This window comes from Galeopterus variegatus, unplaced genomic scaffold (assembly GCF_000696425.1).
Source record: "Galeopterus variegatus unplaced genomic scaffold, G_variegatus-3.0.2 Scaffold407, whole genome shotgun sequence".
Lineage (NCBI taxonomy): Eukaryota > Metazoa > Chordata > Mammalia > Dermoptera > Cynocephalidae > Galeopterus > Galeopterus variegatus.
The window spans coordinates 84,602-106,210 of NW_007726518.1; the positions used below are offsets into that span (position 1 = coordinate 84,602).

Sequence of the window (21,609 nt, forward strand, 5' to 3'; positions counted from 1 at the left end):
TTTTTTTTTTTTTTTTTTTTTGTCTTTTTTGGGACCGGCCGCACCGCACTCAGCCAGTGAGCGCACCGGCCATCCCTATATAGGATCCGAACCTGTGTCGGGAGCGCTGGTGCGCTCACAGCGCTGCACTCTCCCGAGTGCGCCACGGGTCGGCCCAGAACATCGCTATTTTAACAAATGGTCTCTTGTCCATGCCAGTTCTGCTGTCAACATCACAATCAATGTATTTTCTCTTTCTGGTAAATATGTTAATCAAGTTCTGAAAAACTAGGAGATTTGGGGGGAATAGTTGGAAGCCCTTTGAAAAATGGAAAGGTGTGAAGTCTCTAAAATGACAGGATAATTATTTCTTGATTCAGTTTTGGGTTGCTCAGTTTATTTTCTCAGATATTTCATCAAAAATTCCAGAAAGAGAACATTCACATTAAGACTACATATATAAACAATGAAAGAAATTGCATGTAATTTTGGTCCATAACATCATTGTCCTACTCATTATTAAGAATGCTATCAGTAACGGTCACACCTGTTATTTTTTCATTTGCATTCACATCTGTAAATTCAATAAAATTCACAAAAATTCATTTACCATTTTGAGATAATCTTAAGCAAAGTAAGCACAGCTTAAATATGACTACATCTTGTAAAGGCAAGAGTTTTCACTTCAGAATTGAAATAATGGATTAGGTAATTACTGACTAGCACAGTATTAGTATTTTTCATAGAAGTCAAAGTACTTCATCTATATGTAAAGCCACTATTTGTCAAGAAAGGTGATATTAGGCTTACCATTTATAATTTAAAACTACAAATACCTTGTTTTAAAGTGATAGTACACATTACATATGGTTGTTCTGGGTAGAGAACTAAAATAGGTAAGAACAGTGATTTTTGTTTATGTATAACAAATTGAATTCTTGCCTAATTTCTTATATGTTGCTTAAATTTGTTCGGTGTGTTACAACTACACATATGGGCCCTTGATTGATTCATTTCCTCCAGAATTCATATATGAGTGCGTATAGGGTTAATTATAGTACAGTGCTTGGTCTTTTGAGCACTGTTTCCTCAATAAATGTCTCAGGTTGCCAATGTTACAATCCCAAATACTTTGTTGAACAGGCTACCTGTTCATACAAGAGCTTCATTGTTGTATAGCTCATTCCTTCCGATGGGTGTGGAGCAGGATTAAAGCACACTTTATAGGGGTTCTAATTGTATATGCCTAATTGACTTGATGAATAGCAAATGCTAAAATTTAAACACACACACATACATACATACACACATAAACCTGTTTGGGGGCCGATCTGCATGACAGAACAAATGCCTCACAGGTGTTGACTGCTTACAAGATAAAAGAGTAGTCTTTCTATATTTCCCAAGAATTTTCTTTTGAAGTTTATATGGATTTTCTATCTTACTGTTTCTTTTCTTGGTTCATGGCAAGAATCTATTTCATCTTTGGCTGCACTTTTCACTTCTAAAAACAAACCTGAGTTTTAGAAGTCAGCCAGAATTAAAAACAAAATCTGTCAACAAGTAAGTTTTCACAGTTTGGGAAGGGAAGAGGAGAAAGAAAAACTGCTGACTCAAGTCTGGCCTAGTAGGGTCTCAAGTTCTTTTCTTAATTCTTCAGGAATAGTGTGATGTTTTACCAAGTACTTTCAAAGTCTCACGAGTTTGTCTTCGTTACCTCACAGAGAAGGAAGCTTCTTAGTCTAGGAACTTGACAGATGGAAAAGATTTTTAGAAAAAACAAAATGTGACACAAGTTTTTATACTTAACATTTTTAAAAGATTTTTCCCTTTTTTGTTATGTTTTATGTTCTAACAATGTTCCAAATTTCCTAGGGCAAATAGTTTCTCATAAATTTGTTTTAGCTTTTTATTTTGAGCTCATTGTAGATTCACATGTCGTTGTAAGAAATAATACAGAGATCCATGTACCCTTTCCCCAATTTTCCCCAATGGTAACATTTGTATAACTACAGTAAATTTTCACAAGCAGGAAAAAATTGATACAACCTACCAACCTTATTCATATTCCACCAATTTTACATGTACTCACTTGTGTGTGTAGGAGTAACATGCTCTCATTTGTGTGTGTGTGTGTATTTAGTTCTGTGCAATTTAATCCCATATATTCCTGTGACTACCACCAGGGATCCTTCTTGCCACCCTTTTAAATCCCCAGCCACATTCCTCTCATCCCACTCCTCCAGCTTCTGGCCACCCCAAATCTCTTCTCCATCTCTATAATCTTAAGAATGTTATGTAAGTGGAATCATACAGAATGTAACCTTTTGAGATTGGCTTTACTTAAACTCAACGTAATTCCTTTGAGATATATCCAAATTGTTGCACGTGTCAATAGTTCATTCATTTTTATTTATCACTAATTCATGTGGTGCATGGGTGCACCAGAGGTTTGGTTTTTTGTTGTTGTTGTTGCTGTTGTTGTTTTAAAAATTCATTTGTTGAAGGATGTTTGGGTTGTTTCTAATGTTTGGCTATTATGAATAAAGCTGCTGTGAACATTTGAGTACAGGTTATCCATAACATTTTTTCTTTACTATCTTATTTATAATATTTTGTTTATTCAAATTACAGGCCATAGAATTGAGGGTAAAATTGTGTCATATCAGTTGGACATTTCCTACAGGTGAAATTTGAGATATAGGACAAAAGTATAACACACCAAAAATTTTCCAGGGCCTTTATTTTTTCTCCAATATCCAGATTTCCTGGCATTAAATCATTACCATTGGGGGCAATAAGAAAAGATGACTTCCCCCATCAGTATCTATATGAGTACTGTTGGAAAATACATAGCTTTGTTTTTTAAAAGTCTTATTTGTCTAAATTGTGTTGTCCAAAAGATGGTACCAAATTAAACATAATGAAAAGTCCTGTTCTTAGAAATAATATGTTAGTTTCTATATACATTGTGTGGAAATCTTTTCTAAGTGTATAACTTACTAGAATCCATGAACTACCAAAGGCAAATAATAAATAATCTTTGATTTTTCAGAAATCAGTCAACTAATAGCAGTTAATAGGGGACTAACTCTGCGCCTTATAAAAGAAATTCTTGAGTTGATATAGAACTTTTAAACTCTCTAGACAATTTATTTTAAAAAGTAAATAAAGTACTTTGCAATTGGGGAAATTATAGAATAGTAAAAGCACTGGTCTAGGAATCAAAAAGTAAATACTGAGGGTTTTCCGCTTTATGTTAATCACATTGCAGAAAATAGGGAGCATAGAGAAAATTGAGGGAAAAGCAGTATTCAACTAGAAAAATTTAACATTTGATTTTTGTTGTGTTTCTTTTTAGTTTGTTTTTTCATGTGTTTTGGAATAGTTTTAATTAGAGAGTATACAATCTTGTATAATACATTTATATTTCAAGCAATTCAGTATTGCTAAATAGATTTCATTTTTTTTTTACTTAGTGATTTTAATATCTGGGTATTTTTCCATCACGTGGTTATATAATATTTTACTTAAACATGTCCCTATTTTGAACATTTTATATTGCTATGAATTGTTCAATATTTTTTGTACCAGTTTCTAATAGAGTAGAATCCAGCAAGTGAGATACTGATGAAAAAGACTCTTGATACATTAAGTTGCTTTCCAAAAGAATTGTACCAATTTATGTTTTCAACAATGTATGGGAGTAAAGTTTTACAGCACTTTTGTCAATATTGGGTATTATAATTTTTATAATTCTGCTAAATGATTATTTTGGTTTGCATTCATATTTTAATTGCTAATGACATTGGATGTATTTTCATGTTTTGCTTAATGATGTTTTCTTCTTTTGTTAATTACTGTTCATGAAAATTAGAAATGTCACCCTATTTTGTCCATATCTTTCCTTGCAATTTCAGTGCCCATCAGCCTGCTTTCTTCACAGTAATTTCCTGAGTCCCACAGGCAGTGGTCTTCTCTTATATTTTGTGTCAGACTTAATTAAAATTAAGAATGCATGTAACAGATATCTTGAGATAAAAACCCTAATGCCCCTTTGCTAAGTACCTTTCTGTAACCTATTTTGCTCCTAGTCTAGTACTTCCTGCCATAATCTAGTTTAATCCCAGCAGAGTTGAGCCTAACCACTGTTGCTTTTAGCAATACATAGTCTGTGTCAGAACACAGACCTTCATTTATAGAGAACTTCTAATTATATGCTTGACCCTACTATTAGGAAGGAAATAACTCACTTTAGGTGGGGAAAATTTATTCTACTTGGCTGTCATATAATAGTCTAAAAGCAATAATGTTGTAGATACACTTTTTGACCCCAGTGTACAAGTAAGGGGAGTATACTCTACAAACTAATGGGACGTAGTTCATTGTTCAGAGGCCAGACTGAAGTGACTTAATGGTGTAGCAGTTGACTAATAAAGGAATTTAGATAACTGCTTTAGAAATAATAAAATGTATAAATAAAATACTGGTTTTTTTTGTTTTGTTTTTACTTTTCAGGTTTACAAGTAAAAGTAACCAAACTGAAAAAGGAACGAATTTTGTAAGTATCAGTATATGACACTGATGTCTTATTTATAATATAGTTGATACTCATTCCCTATTTGACCTCAGTATCTTATTTATAAAGAAATTAGCTTTAGTTAGTATGGGCCTCAGATAATTGACAGTGATTTTTTTTTCCTTCAAAATTCTTAAGTGAAAAGAAAAACTTTGTAATTCTAAGTAGGGCCTTAGTTAATATATTTGCATGTGTATATTTACATTTTAATATAACATATATATTTTTTTCCATAAAGTATTTATTAGGATGAGAACTAATCTATAAATTCATTTTGATCTATCAGTGGTGTTCTTTTCTCAGCTGTGATTAACACCTGGACTTCAAAATGCCACAAGAGGGAGAACAGAATAATAATGGGATTTCTAAACTCATATAAGAAGTGGAAATTAAATGGGTATTCTAAGACTCCTTTTAAGTAGTTTGAAATTAGATGAGGATCCCCTGAATTATTTTGATTATTCAGCCCTGAATTCGATCTGCTTTTTAAGGTAGGAGCAAATTTTACTCATGGTTCTTTAGAGCTTCCCCATTCAGGAATCTGAAACAAATGGCATAACTGTCAGTACCCATAACAAAAATCAATATCTTTGTGACTAATGATAGTACATTTGCTTTGCAGTATAGTCGTTCCCTCGGTATCCATGAGGGATTGGTTCTAGAACCCCCCCACGGATACCAAAATCCCCAGATGCTGAAGTCCCTTATATAAAATTGCGTAGTATTTGCATATAATCTACGCACATACTCCTGTATACTTTAAATCATCTCTAGATTGCTTATAATACCTAATCCAATGTAAATGCTATGTAAATCGTTGTTATGCTGTATTTTTTAATTTGTATATATTTTTTTTCCTGAATATTTTTGATCCACGATGGGTTCAATCAGTGGATATGGAGCCCACAGACACAGAAAGTCACTGTATTTACCTGCGGGCCTCAGTTATTTCGTGTTCCTAAAGCTGCCAAGGATGTAGCCGACAGCTAGAGTTACTAACCACCCATCAGTACACGTGGTTGTTTCTTCCATTATAATCTAAAAGTGAAAATTGGGAAATTTTTCTTCACACCTAGAAAGTCGTGTTTGGAAGTATATAAAAATTTAGAAATATGAAATCATAAATTTTTGAGACAGCTTTTTTATAGAATAATACTTTTTTGATTCTTAATTAGTAGCAATTTTAAAGAAGTGACTTTTGCAGTAAGGAAAATGTGTTCTTTCCCACAGAAGGACCAAGAAGGGACATTCTAGGACTGTTTAATCGGTGACTCAAAATCATCAAAGACTCATGTTATTTCTGTCTTTTTTCTTACCATCCTTGGTGTTCTGGCTTGCCCTCTTAGTCTTGACTCACTGCAAAAAGGCAAGATGACCATCATCATTCTGGTCGTCACTTGCAGAACATTCTTGCGTCCCTTTTTACTGATTATAAAAGTTTGTCAGAAGCTGCCCCAGCTGACTTCCTCAGACTCATTGACCGTAATTGTGTGGTCATTCCTAAAGAATAACTGGCAGAGGGAATTGAATTAACATGATTAGCTCAGGCTAATAAAGATTCTGACACTACTTGATGTATATTCTAGGACTGAGCAAATAAGTAAATATATTATCGTTGAGAGCCCGGATTCTCACTGTCAGGAGAAAGGAGTTAAATACAGAAAGGGAGAAGGCTAGAGTGAAGCCTGTTCTGCTGGGTAGGAATTAGAGTTATCAGTATGCACTCATGGTTTTTAATAGATTAACAAACTTGATAGATTCTTAATACACTTCAATATTGGTTAAAATATTGGTTTTGACTCATGTTTATATTTGTTCGAATTATCTGAATGATTACCAAAAAGAAAAGAAACCTTTGTATATAAATTCTCTCTATAATAAAAATTACTCCAAAAATAAATATAATGAAATTGCATCAGTTGGATGAGGAAAATAAGATCATTTTCTTAGTAATAACTAAAATTTCTCTCTATCCACTTGAAATCAAAAAGGGTAAATATCTTTATTTTACTTAGGAATAAATAGGCTTTTCCTCAGAGGTGAAAATATTTTCTTTGAGTGGTTTGAGATTTAAACTTATGAAATACTTATTCTGTAGTTTTAAAATCTTCATTTTTGTTATAGTCCAGCCAGTGATGGTTTTTACAAACATTGTTAATCAGAAGATGAGTACTGTCAGTGACTTGGTATAGTGATTTTAATACATACTAAACGAAATAGCTAAACAACCCTTTGTTGGAGCAGTTATTTGTTGTATTCCGCCCCCCCCCCCTTTTTGTTTGTTTGTTTTGGACACTGCCTTGTACAGGTGGGGATCCCAACCCTTGACCTTGGTGTTACTAACACCACGCTGTAACCAACTGAGCTAACCAGCCAACCCTGAGTTTCCCTTTTTATATATACCATTATGTAGGAATTCTTGTTCCCTCTGATCTTTTCTAATACCAAAAGTTTAATGTTTCATAGTTGATTAGTAGTTAGACAGTGAGCTCTTTGTATTGTACCTTGGTTCATATAACTTGGCTGAAGTTAATGATGTTGTAAATGCTGGATTAACAACCATTGATTAGAATGACATCCTTTAAAGTCAAAATCTTGGTCACTTTTAAAAAGCAGTACTTACTAAAACCCAGAAATCATTGTGTTTGCTATTTTATTATGTATTTTAGGCTACATCAACTAAATGTTTTTGAAGGAAATTGGTTTTACTGAAGAATGTAAACGTAACTCATTATTCAGTAGCTGATAATAATGCCTTACTTTACCCTATAGTTTACAGAGCCATTTGATCCTCATAGCAGTCTTTTAATATGTATTGTAATTACTTGGTACCTGTGTACCTTGAGTAGCTTGGGGTTACACATTTTGGAAGCACAGGTAAGTAGCTAAATTCCCAGAGTAATCAGAGTTAAAGGGATGTTTTATTTAATCCCCCCAGAGTAAGTTAGGTTTTTGCATTGTGGAACCAGGAATTTGGGTTTACCTAAAGTACTATAATCCCCCCTTCTCAACGTATTTTAAAATATACAGTTAGGGTACAGTAGCAGTCAGAGGATCTTATCTCCATATTGTTAGAATAGCTATATTTGTAAGATATCTTGGTCCTTAGCGATTTTCTACCTGAAAGAAGCAGCTGGAAAATGAATCGGTAGCTATACTATTTGTTCCTCACTTAAATGTTTCAGACCTGTGTTTTTATGACAGTCAAGTTGCCTCTGCACATGGCTAATGCTTTTCTTTTATACAAATTCATTTACAAAATTAAACATGTAGAAATGAATATTGTGAGATTATTTGAAAAGTTATACTTCAGCATGATCTACCTGATTCTTTTTTTTTTTTTTTTTTTTAATTATTTTTTTGGCAGCTGGCCAATACAGGGATTGAACCCTGGACCTTGGTATTGTCAGCACTGAGTTCTAACCAACTGAACTAACTGGACAGCCCCCAGTACCTGATTCTTTTAACCCGCTTATGGACATGGACTGTATCTGGTTTTGCCGATATATATCCATTGCTTACTAACTGATTGACTGTCTTAATGGTCAGTTAATGTGATCATCCTGTTTACCAGCCATTATTTAAAGAATAATAACTACTTTATTTTCCATTGAGGAAATAATAAATATGACATCTACCTTATTTAACCACCCAGCTTTACAGCACTTACTAAGAAATTCCCTTTTTAGGTGCTAAAAAATTTAGAAATTCTTAAGTATAAACTTCTCACCTATAAATAAACCTTTGTTTTCTTTAATTATTTTTTAAATTAAGGAATTTAAAGAATTGCAAAGAGAAAATCCAGCAACTGTGCAGGACTGTTTTCTATCACAAATAGTTTCTTTATAGAGAGTATAACATGGACATATCATTTTGTCCATTTTTTAAATTCATGGTAGTTCCTATTTCTCTCCCTATAGTTCACCCCCACCCCCATATATGAGATTTGATTTTAAAGTAATGAGAAGACTGGAGTATGTGGTAAATGGGTGTGTAAGAGAGGCTGAGGGAGAATTTGTTATCTGTCTTATTACAGTTACTTTTTTATATACAAGATTTGCCCAGTTTCACATGCCAGTTACATTTAAAACATTCAATTACTTCAAAAAGGCAGAAGGCCACAGAAGAACAGAAGGAAAATAATACTGAGTTTCTAGTAAAATACTGCCAGTGGCATTGAGCTTGATGTAGAGGTGAAGATAGTAATTGGTATAGTAATAATTCTTCCTTTGGTGAGGCCCAAGGTAGAAGTGTCTTATATTCCACTCTTAACCTATTTTTGAAATTGCATGACTCTTTTTTTGCATTGTTTGGAATTCATCAATTTGCTTTGTTAAAGACTTTGTTAAATTATTCCTCAATTAGTAGAAGCCCGTTATGTTTACCACTTAGTTGACATGAATATTTTATTAAGTAATTGGAATTAATTTGAACTTAACTTAGGATATCCTTTTATGTAATAGTTTGGTTTTGAAACAAATGCTATTCTCTGAATCATTCTAAATAGAACAGTAATAGAATATATGAATATGGAAAAATCAGACAGCATGTTACTATTACAAAGTTCTCTGTTTTGTTCATAATTTAAGGAAAAATTCTTTGCTTTGAACTTTTCACTCAAAAATGTGTATGTTTGTGTGTGTGTAATTCTCCAATATATGAATCTGAGATGTATATTTGATTGCTGTATTCTTGTAATATAGATTATTTAGATTAAATGCTAAATTTGAACATGTTTGCAGCTAACAGTCTGCTGGAGTATGACTTTAATTGCACCCCCAGACTTAAACAAGCTATCGGTCTTGGTTATATTTGCCGAATATTTCCAAAATAGGATCAGTGAAAACTTGGTGCTGCTTCTGAATTGAATACATTTTCTAGAAGTATTAGAAAATCTTTTATTTTTTGTTAAATGAGAAACAGCCAAATTAACAAACTTTGTCTATCTATTACTATTATTTCCAAATTCTCAGATGTCTACATATGCTTTCATAACTGTAGTTGTTGTATAGCAAGAAGTTGTATTGGTTTTTTGATCAATATAAACTGTTCAATAAATATTTTTAAAGTGTCCCCACTATATTGGGTCCCTGACATTTTGACTTAGTTGTTTTACTTATCTATTTTGCTGCTCATGATATTGCATTCTACATTCTAGCCATTTGATACAATCTTTTTTTTTTTTTAAAGATGACCGGTAAGGGGATCTTAACCCTTGACTTGGTGTTGTCAGCACCATGCTCACCCAATGAGCTAACGGGCCATCCCTATATGGGATCCGAACCTGGGGCCTTGGTGTTATCAGCACCGCACTCTCCCAAGTGAGCCATGGGCCGGCCCTGATACAATCATTTTTGACATCTTTTTGTGGCAGACTGATTTGCCACCTTATTTAATTTGATGTTTTAGGGCCGAGCCCATGGCGCACTCGGGAGAGAGCGGCGCTGGGAGCGCAGCAGTGCTCCCACCGCGGGTTTGGATCCTATATAGGGATGACCGGTGTGCTCACAGTGCTCACTGGCTGAGCGCGGTGCGGCCGGTCTCAAAAAGGACAAAAAAATAATAATAATAATAATTTGATATTTTAGGTCCTTAAGGGGACTGGAGGAAAATGTTTGAATCACAGTATTATCACGTATTTTCAGCTTCAAGACCACACAGAAATTCTCAATTAAATTTTTAATAGGTTTTCCTAGAATTAAAATATATGCACACTTTATATAATTATGCAATTTTTGAAAAATAATGATGAAAGGTAAGATGTGACACAACCTTGGAAAATAATCAGATTCAACTAGAAGAAAAGTTTAGATGTCTTTATCATTTCTTTTCCTGACTATAAAATCATAATGGTAAACACTTAAATAGACCTTACTATGTGCCAGCATTGTTCTGTGTCCTATACACACATTAGTACTTAGTCCTCACAAATATCTTATGGGGTAGATAACTAATGTATCCAGATTTTTTGATGCACAGAGAGTTTAGGTTAATTGTACAAGGTCACACAGCTAGTTAATGACAGAGTGGGGATTCTAATCTATCTGGCGTTTGGGTCTAGCTTTTGTGTTCTTCCACTCCACTTTAAACCCTGGCTTAAAAGTAATACCAAGTAAGAAGTTTAAGCAACACAGAAAATTAATAAAATAAAAAGTATAAATCCCCCATAATTGGAATAAAGATGATGTGAGTAGAAATATCTATTTACATTAACAATTGTAAACAAAATGATTTTTAGTAAAAGGACATTTTGACAAAGTTGAATCAATGGTAGCATCAGAATTCATTCCTTTCAGCTGTGTTCCATCATTGCGTAATAAATGCCTGGTACTTAGGATAATACTTCTGTAGTACATAAAAGTACTTCAGAGCAAACTCTAGTATAATTTGAACGGTGATTAACGAGATATTCAAACCTCGCCTTTTAAGTTGTTTTGATACAAGAAATTCATGATTTATAAGTGGTGAGACCGTACTTTGGAGTTCTTATAACAAATTTTCCTGTTAGAATATTTTTCCCTGAAAAACTTACCTCTTGACTTTTAGAGATGCACAAAGACTAGAAGAATTCTTCACCAAAAATCAACAGCTAAGAGAGCAACAGAAAGTCCTTCATGAAACCATTAAAGTTTTAGAAGATCGGTGAGTCTGGTACTTGGATCTTGAGTAAGAGGTGATTTATCCCTTAATAGAAATAATTGGTTTTAGTTTGTAATCAGTTCTGGGATTGAAAATTATCTTTTCTCGGCCTTCTGTCACCTTTGAATAAGTACTTTATGAAATTAAGGATGTATACTTTTACAGGTTTGTTTTTTCATTAATTGTGGAGGTCACATCAGTTTGCTCTTTAAATATCTAAGTATTTGATGTAGTGTGAGCTTAAGGATAGTAATGTTCTAATTCATTTGATGCTTTAATTCCATTTTTACTTCTAAGAAGGTAGAAGAAACTGCTTCTCAATTCTCTTTCTGCCTTCTTTTCTTATTCCTGCCATTCTCTTTTCTTTCCTGCATATTTCTTCACTTCCAGGCAGTCTATGGATTCTTCTTTCTGAATATTCCTGAGATAGTGTGTATTCTGAGATAACGTTAATGAGATATCACTTACTTTACCTCCATACCCAGACTTCTTTTTCTTCCACTCCTATCAGGTTAATGCCCAAGATTAGAAAAGACTTCCAGCATTTTCCTTATATTCCCTTATCTGAACTGTAAATGTTGTTTTAGACTTTCAACTACCTACTACAGCAAACAATATTCCTTGCTTTCTTAATAGTTAATATTTTTCCTTTATTATTTTTGTATATGTTACAGAAGGGCTGCGTGGTTCGAATTTGCCTTTGTTCCTTTAGTGGTGAAATAATATAATATTCAGCACATAGGTAAACTGAAGTTGTGTATCTTCTACAACTACTGACTCAGTGGATGTACATTTACTGGAATAGGCAGTGTATTGTGGAATGAAGACCCATGTGCTTTGGAATCACATGTGTATTTGAATTCCGGCCCTACGCTGTGTTCTTAATTCAGATTCAACAACCAATATTCTAGTTCTTACTTTCCTAGGTCCTGCTGTAGTGTGCTATAATACTATCCCTAGTATGTCATGGATTAAATGAGATAATGCAAGTAACAGTACACAAAAGAAGTTTAGGGCCAGCCCAGTGGCGCACTGGAGAGTGCGCCGCTTGGGAGCGTGGCGGCGGCGCTCCTGCCGAGGGTTTGGATCCCATGTGGTGACCGGTTCCCGCTCACTGGCTGAGCGTGGCGCGGGCGCAACACTGAGGGTTGCGATCCCGTTGCCGGTCCCCGGTACGGGCGCAACACCGCGGGTTGCGATCCCGTTACCGGCCAGTAAAAAAGACAAAAAGAAAAAAAAAAAGGAAGTTTAATAAGACATCTCTTAATTGGTGATTATAATCCCACTTATATTTAATTTTCAAAGGTTGAGAGTGAGCCATACAACAAACAAATAAGTTGGTGTCAGATTATAAGTACTATGAAAAAAATAAAATTGAATGATGTAATTGAGTAACCACAGGCATTGGGAAATGGAGGGATGCTGATGGATGGCAAGGGATGGTCTTTCTGAAGAGGTGCTATTTGAACTGAGACCTGAGTTCCCTTGAAGAACTAGAGATGAAAAGAGATAGATGAGACAAATGCAGAAGTCTAAGGTAGAAATAAATTTGAAATATTTGAGGAACAGAAAGTTCACTGGGGTTTTAGCTTAATGAGTAAAGGGGATGAGTGATAGAAGGTAAGATTGGAAAATTGGGCAGTAACTGGATTATGTAGAGACATGGAAAGTTTGGATTTTACTTGTGATGGATGAAGGCATTGGATGCTTTAAGGAGGGGGATGATGAAAGGCTGTAAGCAGGTAGCAACAGCATTTGCTACATCCAAATGGAGTTGTCAGGTATATAGTTGTATTACAAGGGTACTTGAAAAAGTTCATGGAAAGATTCGTATTATCTTTTAATTCTTTTTTTCCAAAAACTTTTTGAAGTACCTTCACATGAGTCTGGAATTCAGTGGCTCTCTTAAGAATGTCTCAAAGAGTATAGGAAGAGGAATAGGGCGGTCTCAGGGCTGAATCCTTGGGCATACTAATTAAGGTTTGATGAAGAATAAGGACCCATCCAGCAAAAAAGATTGAGAAAGGGAAACTATTAAAGTGAAGAAAAGCCAGGATATAGGGCATGACACCAACACCACCTTCTTCACAGGGCTGTATTTATTTCCAGCATTCTTCCTGTTTAGTTGGTTTAGTCAGTTTTTAGCAAGTTGTGTAAGGCCCAAAGTTAATATACTAAAAAAAAAAATCACAAGATAAAGACTTCATTGTGTTTTGCTTGAATTGGCTTAATACAGTTGGCCTCTATTTTGTCCCCAAGATAGAGTGTCCTTTATCTTAGCCTTTCAAAAAACTTCTTCATGTAATTGTTTGGGCTTCCAGTTCTGTTATCTTTTGCATCATTCACTTCCCTTCCTAAGTGAATTTTCCTTCTCCAGGCCCTTTCTCAGAAGAAATGTTAGTGTATGAGTGACCTCACTCTTCCCATTGGATTCCTGTCCTTTACTCGGTTAATATATTTAATTGTTCAAATTATCTTTTTTATTCTTTATTTTCTCAAAACTAGATTCTTTTCTCTTTATGATCTATTCTACCTCTGGACATTAATATCATGTGGATTCCATGCTCTTTTGTCTTTCATTCCATTTACCTTTTACATCCTTTGGTAGGTGGGTCTATAATTTATTACATGCTGTTAATTTGATGGTGGAGAGTGAGAGGATGAGGATTGTGTGGCTCATTTTTTTATAGACATGCTTTTTCTCTTCTTTCTTCAAATACAAATCCAAAATTTCCTTCTGGCACACTTTTAAGATAATTTATCCCTCATTTCGTGAAGCCTCATTTAATTAAACCCGAGATCATCTGTATTTTTAAATGTGGGAGCTGATATTTATTGAGGGTTCACTTTGTACCCAGGCATCTAGTACTTAATCTTCATGTTAACACAAGGTAGATGATAGATCCATTTTACACATGAGGAAACTGAGCTGGCAAAGGGTTAAGAAACCTTCCCAGGATTACATAATTAACAGATAATTAAGTTAAATTTGATCCCCTCTCCCCCAGTTTCTTCTTTTTCGTGATGCTTTGTCTTTATGTTGTCTTAATTTGATAAGTGTTGTATAAATTAATTATACCTTAAATGATCATTTCAAAGTATTTGTGCTTGACCTAAAGTTACCAAAACAGTTACTCTGAAATATTCACTTTTCAACATTGCCTATTAACTGGTCTGTTTTCTTGGAAGTTTTTTTGTTTTTTGTTATTTTTCTTTTAAATTGCTACTAATTAAATACTACCTTTAAATGTCTCAGTAGGTAACTTTTAATAAAGTTCTGGCTTATTTAAAATTTCATTTTAGTTTTATGTCATATGTAAAAAATGATATCTAGAGCAAGCTTTAAAAAAATCTATAAAAATTAATGTTTTGCTGAGACCTTCAAAAAGCAAATATATTTTGTTAAAATTTCTAAACAATAATTCTAAAACTTGCTACATAGTCTTCATAAGATGAAGTGATTTGGGCTGGCTGGTTAGCTCAGTTGGTTAGAGCGTGGCCTAATAACACCTAGGTCAAGGGTTCAGATCTCTGTACCGGCCAGCTGCCAGAAAAGAAAAATCATACCATGATTACAGGTATTTTGCACCAAAATACACCAAAAGAGATACTCAAAAATCTTTGTTGAAGGCTTAATAAATAATTTTTTTTTTTTTTTTTAAAGAAAAGACTGACAGGTTGCTCACTTGATTACAGCATAGTGCTGGTAACACCAAGATGAAGGGATTCCTTACTGGCCAGCTGCCCCCCCCCCCCAAAAAAAAAGTGATAAGATGAAGTGATTCTTATTTCTTATGTTAATGTTGTGAAAACATCATGAGATATTTAGATGAAAGGAATTACCTAGTAAAGGTAAATTAGATAATTAGAAGTTCTAATTTTATATGGCCCTTTTATGTTTTACTACTATTTTTACATTTACAGACTTTCCTTCAAGGAACCAAAATATTTCACTAAATCTAAGGAACAGTCATTGTGCTGGAGAAGTAGATAGAGTGCATTTTAAAAAAAACTTAACAAAGCAATTAAACCATAGTTTTCTGATAGAGTTTAATATTTTTAAAGGCATTTTGGCAGCCATAGAAGTCATATTTCAGCTGTCATTAAAAGGAAATTTTCTATAAAAATTAATGTTTTGCTGAGACCTTCAAAAAGCAAAATATATTTTGTTAAAATTTCTAAACAATAATTCTAAAACTTGCTACATAGTCTTCATAAGATCTATAAAAATTAATGTTTTGCTGAGACCTTCAAAAAGCAAATATATTTTGTTAAAATTTCTAAACAATAATTCTAAAACTTGCTACATAGTCTTCATAAGATGAAGTGATTTGGGCTGGCTGGTTAGCTCAGTTGGTTAGAGTGTGGCCTAATAACACCTAGGTCAAGGGTTCAGATCTCTGTACCGGCCAGCTGCCAGAAAAGAAAAATCATACCATGATTACAGGTATTTTGCACCAAAATACACCAAAAGAGATACTCAAAAATCTTTGTTGAAGGCTTAATAAATAATTTTTTTTTTTTTTTTTAAAGAAAAGACTGACAGGTTGCTCACTTGATTACAGCATAGTGCTGGTAACACCAAGATGAAGGGATTCCTTACTGGCCAGCTGCCCCCCCCCCCCAAAAAAAAAGTGATAAGATGAAGTGATTCTTATTTCTTATGTTAATGTTGTGAAAACATCATGAGATATTTAGATGAAAGGAATTACCTAGTAAAGGTAAATTAGATAATTAGAAGTTCTAATTTTATATGGCCCTTTTATGTTTTACTACTATTTTTACATTTACAGACTTTCCTTCAAGGAACCAAAATATTTCACTAAATCTAAGGAACAGTCATTGTGCTGGAGAAGTAGATAGAGTGCATTTAAAAAAAAACTTAACAAAGCAATTAAACCATAGTTTTCTGATAGAGTTTAATTAATTTTTAAAGGCATTTTGGCAGCCATAGAAGTCATATTTCAGCTGTCATTAAAAGGAAATTTGGTACATAATCAGAAGATTTATTGTTCTGCAACTATTTTTCAAATACTAGACCGGGTATCCTCTTTTGTCTTGCTAAGTCATTTTACTCATAGATTTGAATTTAAACATCATATTTATCAGGAGACCTTCTCTAACTTCCTTGACTAGATTAAGTTGCTGTGTGCTTTTATAGTACCTTGTATTTCCACTGTCACAGTGTGAATTATACTTTCTATCTCTGAATTTGCCTATTCTAGATACCTCTTATAAGTGAAATCGTACAATATTTTTCCTTTTGTGTCTGATTTATTTCACCTAGCATAATGTCTTCAAGGTTCACCTTTGTTTAGCATGTTTGAGAACGTCATTCCTTTTTATGGCTGATTAATATTTTACTGTATATTTATAGTACCACATTCGTTATCCATTCATCTGTTGGTAGACACTTGGGTTGCTTCCACCATTCGGCTATTGTGAATGATTTTGCAATGAATGTTGGCATGCAAGTATCTGCTCACTTGATACTTGCTTTCAGTTCCCTTAGGTATACACCAAGGAGTGGAATTGCTTGATCGTGTGGTAATTCTACATTTAGCTTTTTTCGGAACCACTGTATCATTTTCCATAGTGGCTGTGCCATTTTACATTCCCACCAGCAATTTCTCTACATTCTCATCAACATCTTATTTTCCTTTTTTGTTGTCGTTTTTTTTGTTTGTTGGAGTAATAGCCATCCTAATGAGTGTAAAATGCTGTCTCATTGTGGTTTTGATTTGCATTTCCCTGGTGATTACTGATATTGAGCATCTTTTCATGTGCTTATTGCCCATTTGTGTATTTTCTTTGGGGAAATGTATTTAAATCCTTTGCCTATTTTTAAAATCAGTTTTTTTGTTGTTGTTAAGTTATAGGCTACTACGTAGTCTATATGATTTGCAAATATTTTCCCCTATTCTGCGAGTTGTCTTTTCACTCTCTTGATAGTATTCTTCGATAGCAGTTTTTTATTTTAATGAAGTCCAAATGACCTATTTTTTCTTTTGTTTTCAGTGCTTTGATGTCTTATGCAAGAAATCATTGTAAAATCCAATGTCACGAAGCTTTTTCCTTATATTTTGTTCTAAGAGTTTTTAGGTTTAGCTTTTATATTCAGGTCTTCGATTCATTTTGAGTTAAATTTTATATATTGTATAAGGTAATAGTCCAACCTTACGTCTCTTACAAATTATTCCTTTCTCTCACTTTCTTTTTGGTTCCCCAAAGTTATTTACTTTAAATTTACAGAATCATAGAATTTTAAGATTAGAAAGTATTTGAAGGTTCATTTAATCCCGTTGGTCCCTGCAAATATGTGGCCATGAGAATTTTGCTGAAGAGCTTTTCATAAAAACGCATGTATTCTTCTAGTTAAGAAATTTAGTTTGCTGAATTTTGATGGGATTTAACAAGTTACAATTTAGAGTAAAAGTGTCATCTCTCCCTGCCACCAACAGGTAGCGCTAGGAGTGGAACATAGTTGTTTTTTTAAGACCAGTAATTCTCAATGCTCAGATTGCATCCTCCCTTTATAAAAATATTTTATAATGTCCTTTTTACAATCCTGAAATGAAATTTATAAATAATATAATCTACCTATATATAATTGTTAGAAAAAAATTGATATATGGAGAACTAAATTATCCATAATATATCTCTATATAAAAGTGATTTATAATACATATTTCATAATGTAAATATTATGAGTATGTAAAAGATGAATTGTGGAGATACTTGTTTCTTTATTTAAAATAATCATGAATGTGACTGATACAATTATGTTCGTTGATGATTCAAATAACATGACAATTGTGTTATCAATGACATGATCTTCCAAAATTGTGAAAATTCTTGGTAAATAGGAATAGTTCCAACAGAGCTAATTATTTTTTTGATTAATCAAAGTTGTACTAGCTTCTAGTTTAACTTGTAAAAAGCATTATACATGACTCTAATGAGCAAGAAATAAGGAAAAATTAATGACAAAAGAAAAACTTGAATATGTAGCTAGAGGATCAGAATCAATATCAGATGTCTATTAGGCTTATTGTTAACTCTTAACTGTGCATTTAAGCTATAATTAAAAGCCAAGCATGGGGTAGGGGGGCAGAGCTGGGGTCCCAGCTGTGCAGACAAGTGGGAAAGTTAATAAGCATGTTATAAATGCTGATGATGACATTTTTATTACAAGCCGTGGGTAGGTTCATAGGTTCAAGGCCTACTTCTGATACTTCAAAATGAGTGGCAGGGCAATTGTAGATAGTTTAAGTACTCAGGAATTTTCTGTAACACTCAAAGACATTAAATAGAGGCTAGAGGCAAGAGTGTAATCCATCTGAATAGATTTTCAATGTTGACAAAAGCGTTCAATTTTTAAGAATAAGACATAAAGAGAACATAGGAAGGAGAAGATGAGAGTGCCTTGTTCTAAAGCTTTAAGGATTTGTGAAGAGGAGCTTGTGAGCAGATTCCTAGGCCTCATCCCTGAAGATTCTAATTCATATGGTTTTAGGTAGGACTTACAGATCTTTTTCCTCACTCCCTTTTTTCCTTTTCTCTCCTAGGGTGGTGTTTTGTTTTGTTTTGTTTTTTCCTCCCTTCCTATTAAAGTTGCCCAGGTGGTTTTGAGAAATAAGACAGGTTTTAGGGACCATTGATCTTTTCAACATGTGTTTAAATTACCTTCCTAACTTCTGGGTGACCGTCTTTTCTGTGCTTAAACACATGTCCAGTGATATAGGTGAAATCACTGCCTCCTTGGATAGCACATTCTATCCTTAAGTAGCTGGAAAGTTTTCTTTATACTAAACGGAAATCTGTCCATATAACTTCTGCCCATTGGTCCTAGTTTTAGCCCCTTAGATCATAAATCTCTTTTACCATGATGGACTTTTTAGATATTTGAAGACAGGTGCCAAGTGCTCCCAGTTATCTTTTTTCCTATCCTTGTTCCCTTCAATCATTTTTGTTTGTTTAATCAAAGTTGTACAAGTTCGTAGTTTAAAATATTAAATAATTCTTTTTTCAAGGTTAAGAAAAAGCAAACCCATCTTTCTCCTCTCCAATTTCCCCTTTCTCAGAAGCAGTCACTTTCAACTCTGCATGTTATTTTGCTGTTTACCTCAAAACCTCTTTTTAAAAATTCTTTTATTGCTATTAAAGTTTTTCTTAAGTTTGTTTTCTTTTTCCTGCCCTCTGTACAGACACCATTTCCATTTCCCTCTTCCTCCTGTAACATTATACAATATAATTTTGGTTAGATTGCTATTTAGTTTTTATCTTATTATGACCATATAAATGCAATTCAAAGCTGAGAATATTGTAAACTGTGATTTTCCCTTCCCATGTAATTTTTAATGTTCATAGTGTTTATAATGAATTCCTAATGTGGGGTGTGTGTCTCTTTTTTAACAATATTTTTTTTCTGATAATATAAATAAGGAAATTGGAGAAAGTTTGAAAAATATGGGTAAACATTAAGAGGAAATCTCCTCTAATACTGTTACCTATGAGGTAACTATTACTAACATTTTGGAATACACCTTTTTTCCTATACCCCCTACCCCTGTGCAATGTATGTATTTCTCTCTTCAGCACTCACAAATAGTAAGTTAAAGCTATTTTGTAATCTTTTTTTACATAGTAATAAGTTGTAAATTTTTACTAATATTGGCTTTTTTGAATGCTAAAAAGGAAATATGAGGTGACTTTTTTTCCCTTTGTATTTCTTGACCTTTGGTGTTTATTCAACAAAAAAAAATTTGTTGAACATTCACTATGTTTTATATGCTTTGCCCAGCAAAGCAGATGCAAAGTTGCTTAAGATACAATCCCGCCCCTTGGTGCTGAACTGGGGTTCAAATTTTGACCATAATTAATTGAAACAAGGTCAGTTTCTTCAATAAATAAGTTCCTTTGGATAGAGTTTTAAATTGGCATATTTTTACAGAATTTTACTTAGAATTGCAGTCTGTAGAAAATGGTGGTGTAACATGGTTTTAGCCTATGTTCTTACATTTAGCCTATGTTCTTACATATGTTAAAGGTGTAAATACATCATTAGTCTAGTTGATTTTCAATATATTTGCCAAGTCAATTCTTTAGATCTTCATGAAGTATAAGAATCTTGGGATTCAAATATAAGGAAATATCTTTTAGTAGATGAAACTATTTTGTTTTTATTTCATAGGTTAAGAGCAGGATTATGTGATCGCTGTGCAGTAACTGAAGAACATATGCGGAAAAAACAGCAAGAGTTTGAAAATATCCGGCAGCAGAATCTTAAACTTATTACAGAGCTTAGTGAGTTTCCCTTCTTCAATTTATTAAGTATTGAAAGCATAATGTACTGTTGCTAAAACCTATTAAGCTATATTTCTCCTAAAGTTAAATTATCTCTAATCTTAGTAGATAAATTACCTTTATTTTTAGAAAAGTTTATACAAAGCAGACATAACAGGTATATAGTTTTCATGATGTGCAGTTATGAGTATACTATTTTTATTTTATTCTCCCTACCCATTCAGTGTAGGGTTTTCCTACATTCTTAGCCTTCATTTATTCTTTTTCTCTTCTAACATCTCTCTTAACCTTCTCTTTAAACTGTTCATCTCTCACAGTGACCTTTACCTGGATTTCCCGTAACCAACTCACAATCTATATATCCAAAATCTAATTATCTTTTTTTTTTCAAACTAATTCCATCTTCTGACTTTTTTTTTCTGTTAATTATATTGCTGTCCTCTGATTACTCAAGCAAAACTATATGAATATATGCCCATTATTTTTAAAGGAGATAAGAAAGAATATAGTTATATTCTGCTCCCAGAGATGAATACTGTTAAAAGTCTGATAGGTGTGTTTCCAGATCTGTGTTTGTCTGTCTTTCTGTCTGTCTCTCATTTTACCTACCTTCTCTCTCTTCTCTTTTGAATTTTAATGGTATCATACCATTCTTCTTATTCTAATTACTTCAATAATTTCTATCATGCTGTTATTTCAGTAACCAAATTTTTCATTTCTAAAAATTCTAATTGTTTTTTTTTCAAGTCTGCCTAGACTATTAATACCTACCACAATACAATTACCATAACTACCAAAGATTGCCCATAATATGCTCATATTTTCTAATAGCCAGTCCATATTCATATTTCCACAATTGTCCCTTCTGAAGTCTTTTCTAACAGTTTTGTTAAAACCAACCAATCACAGACCACACTGCGTGTCTTCTTTTAGTCTGGGTATAGTTCCCTTCCCTGTTTTTTTCCTTTCATGACATTGACTTATTGAAGAAATAGGGTGATTTTTTTTTTAAATTATGTCACCTTCTAGATTTTTCTCATTTTCTTTTTTTTTTTTTTTTTTTTTTTTTCTCTTTTTCTCCTTTATTTCCTGTAGAATAGAAATTG

General features: G+C 33.3%; 1 protein-coding gene across 3 annotated transcripts in view; it reads left to right on the top strand.

The window, feature by feature from the left end:
* The window catches only part of RBBP8 (retinoblastoma binding protein 8), a 72,956-nt gene that overhangs the window by 12,060 nt on the left and 39,287 nt on the right, over window positions 1-21,609 (top strand). For 2 of the 3 annotated variants that reach the window (XM_008568401.1, XM_008568402.1), the window contains exons 3-5: window positions 4,498-4,540; window positions 11,105-11,200; window positions 20,391-20,503. In XM_008568401.1, the coding sequence (XP_008566623.1) occupies window positions 4,498-4,540; window positions 11,105-11,200; window positions 20,391-20,503 (252 nt within the window). The remainder of the gene's footprint in view (window positions 1-4,497; window positions 4,541-11,104; window positions 11,201-20,390; window positions 20,504-21,609) is intronic. The other variant, XM_008568403.1, reaches the window with a different exon arrangement.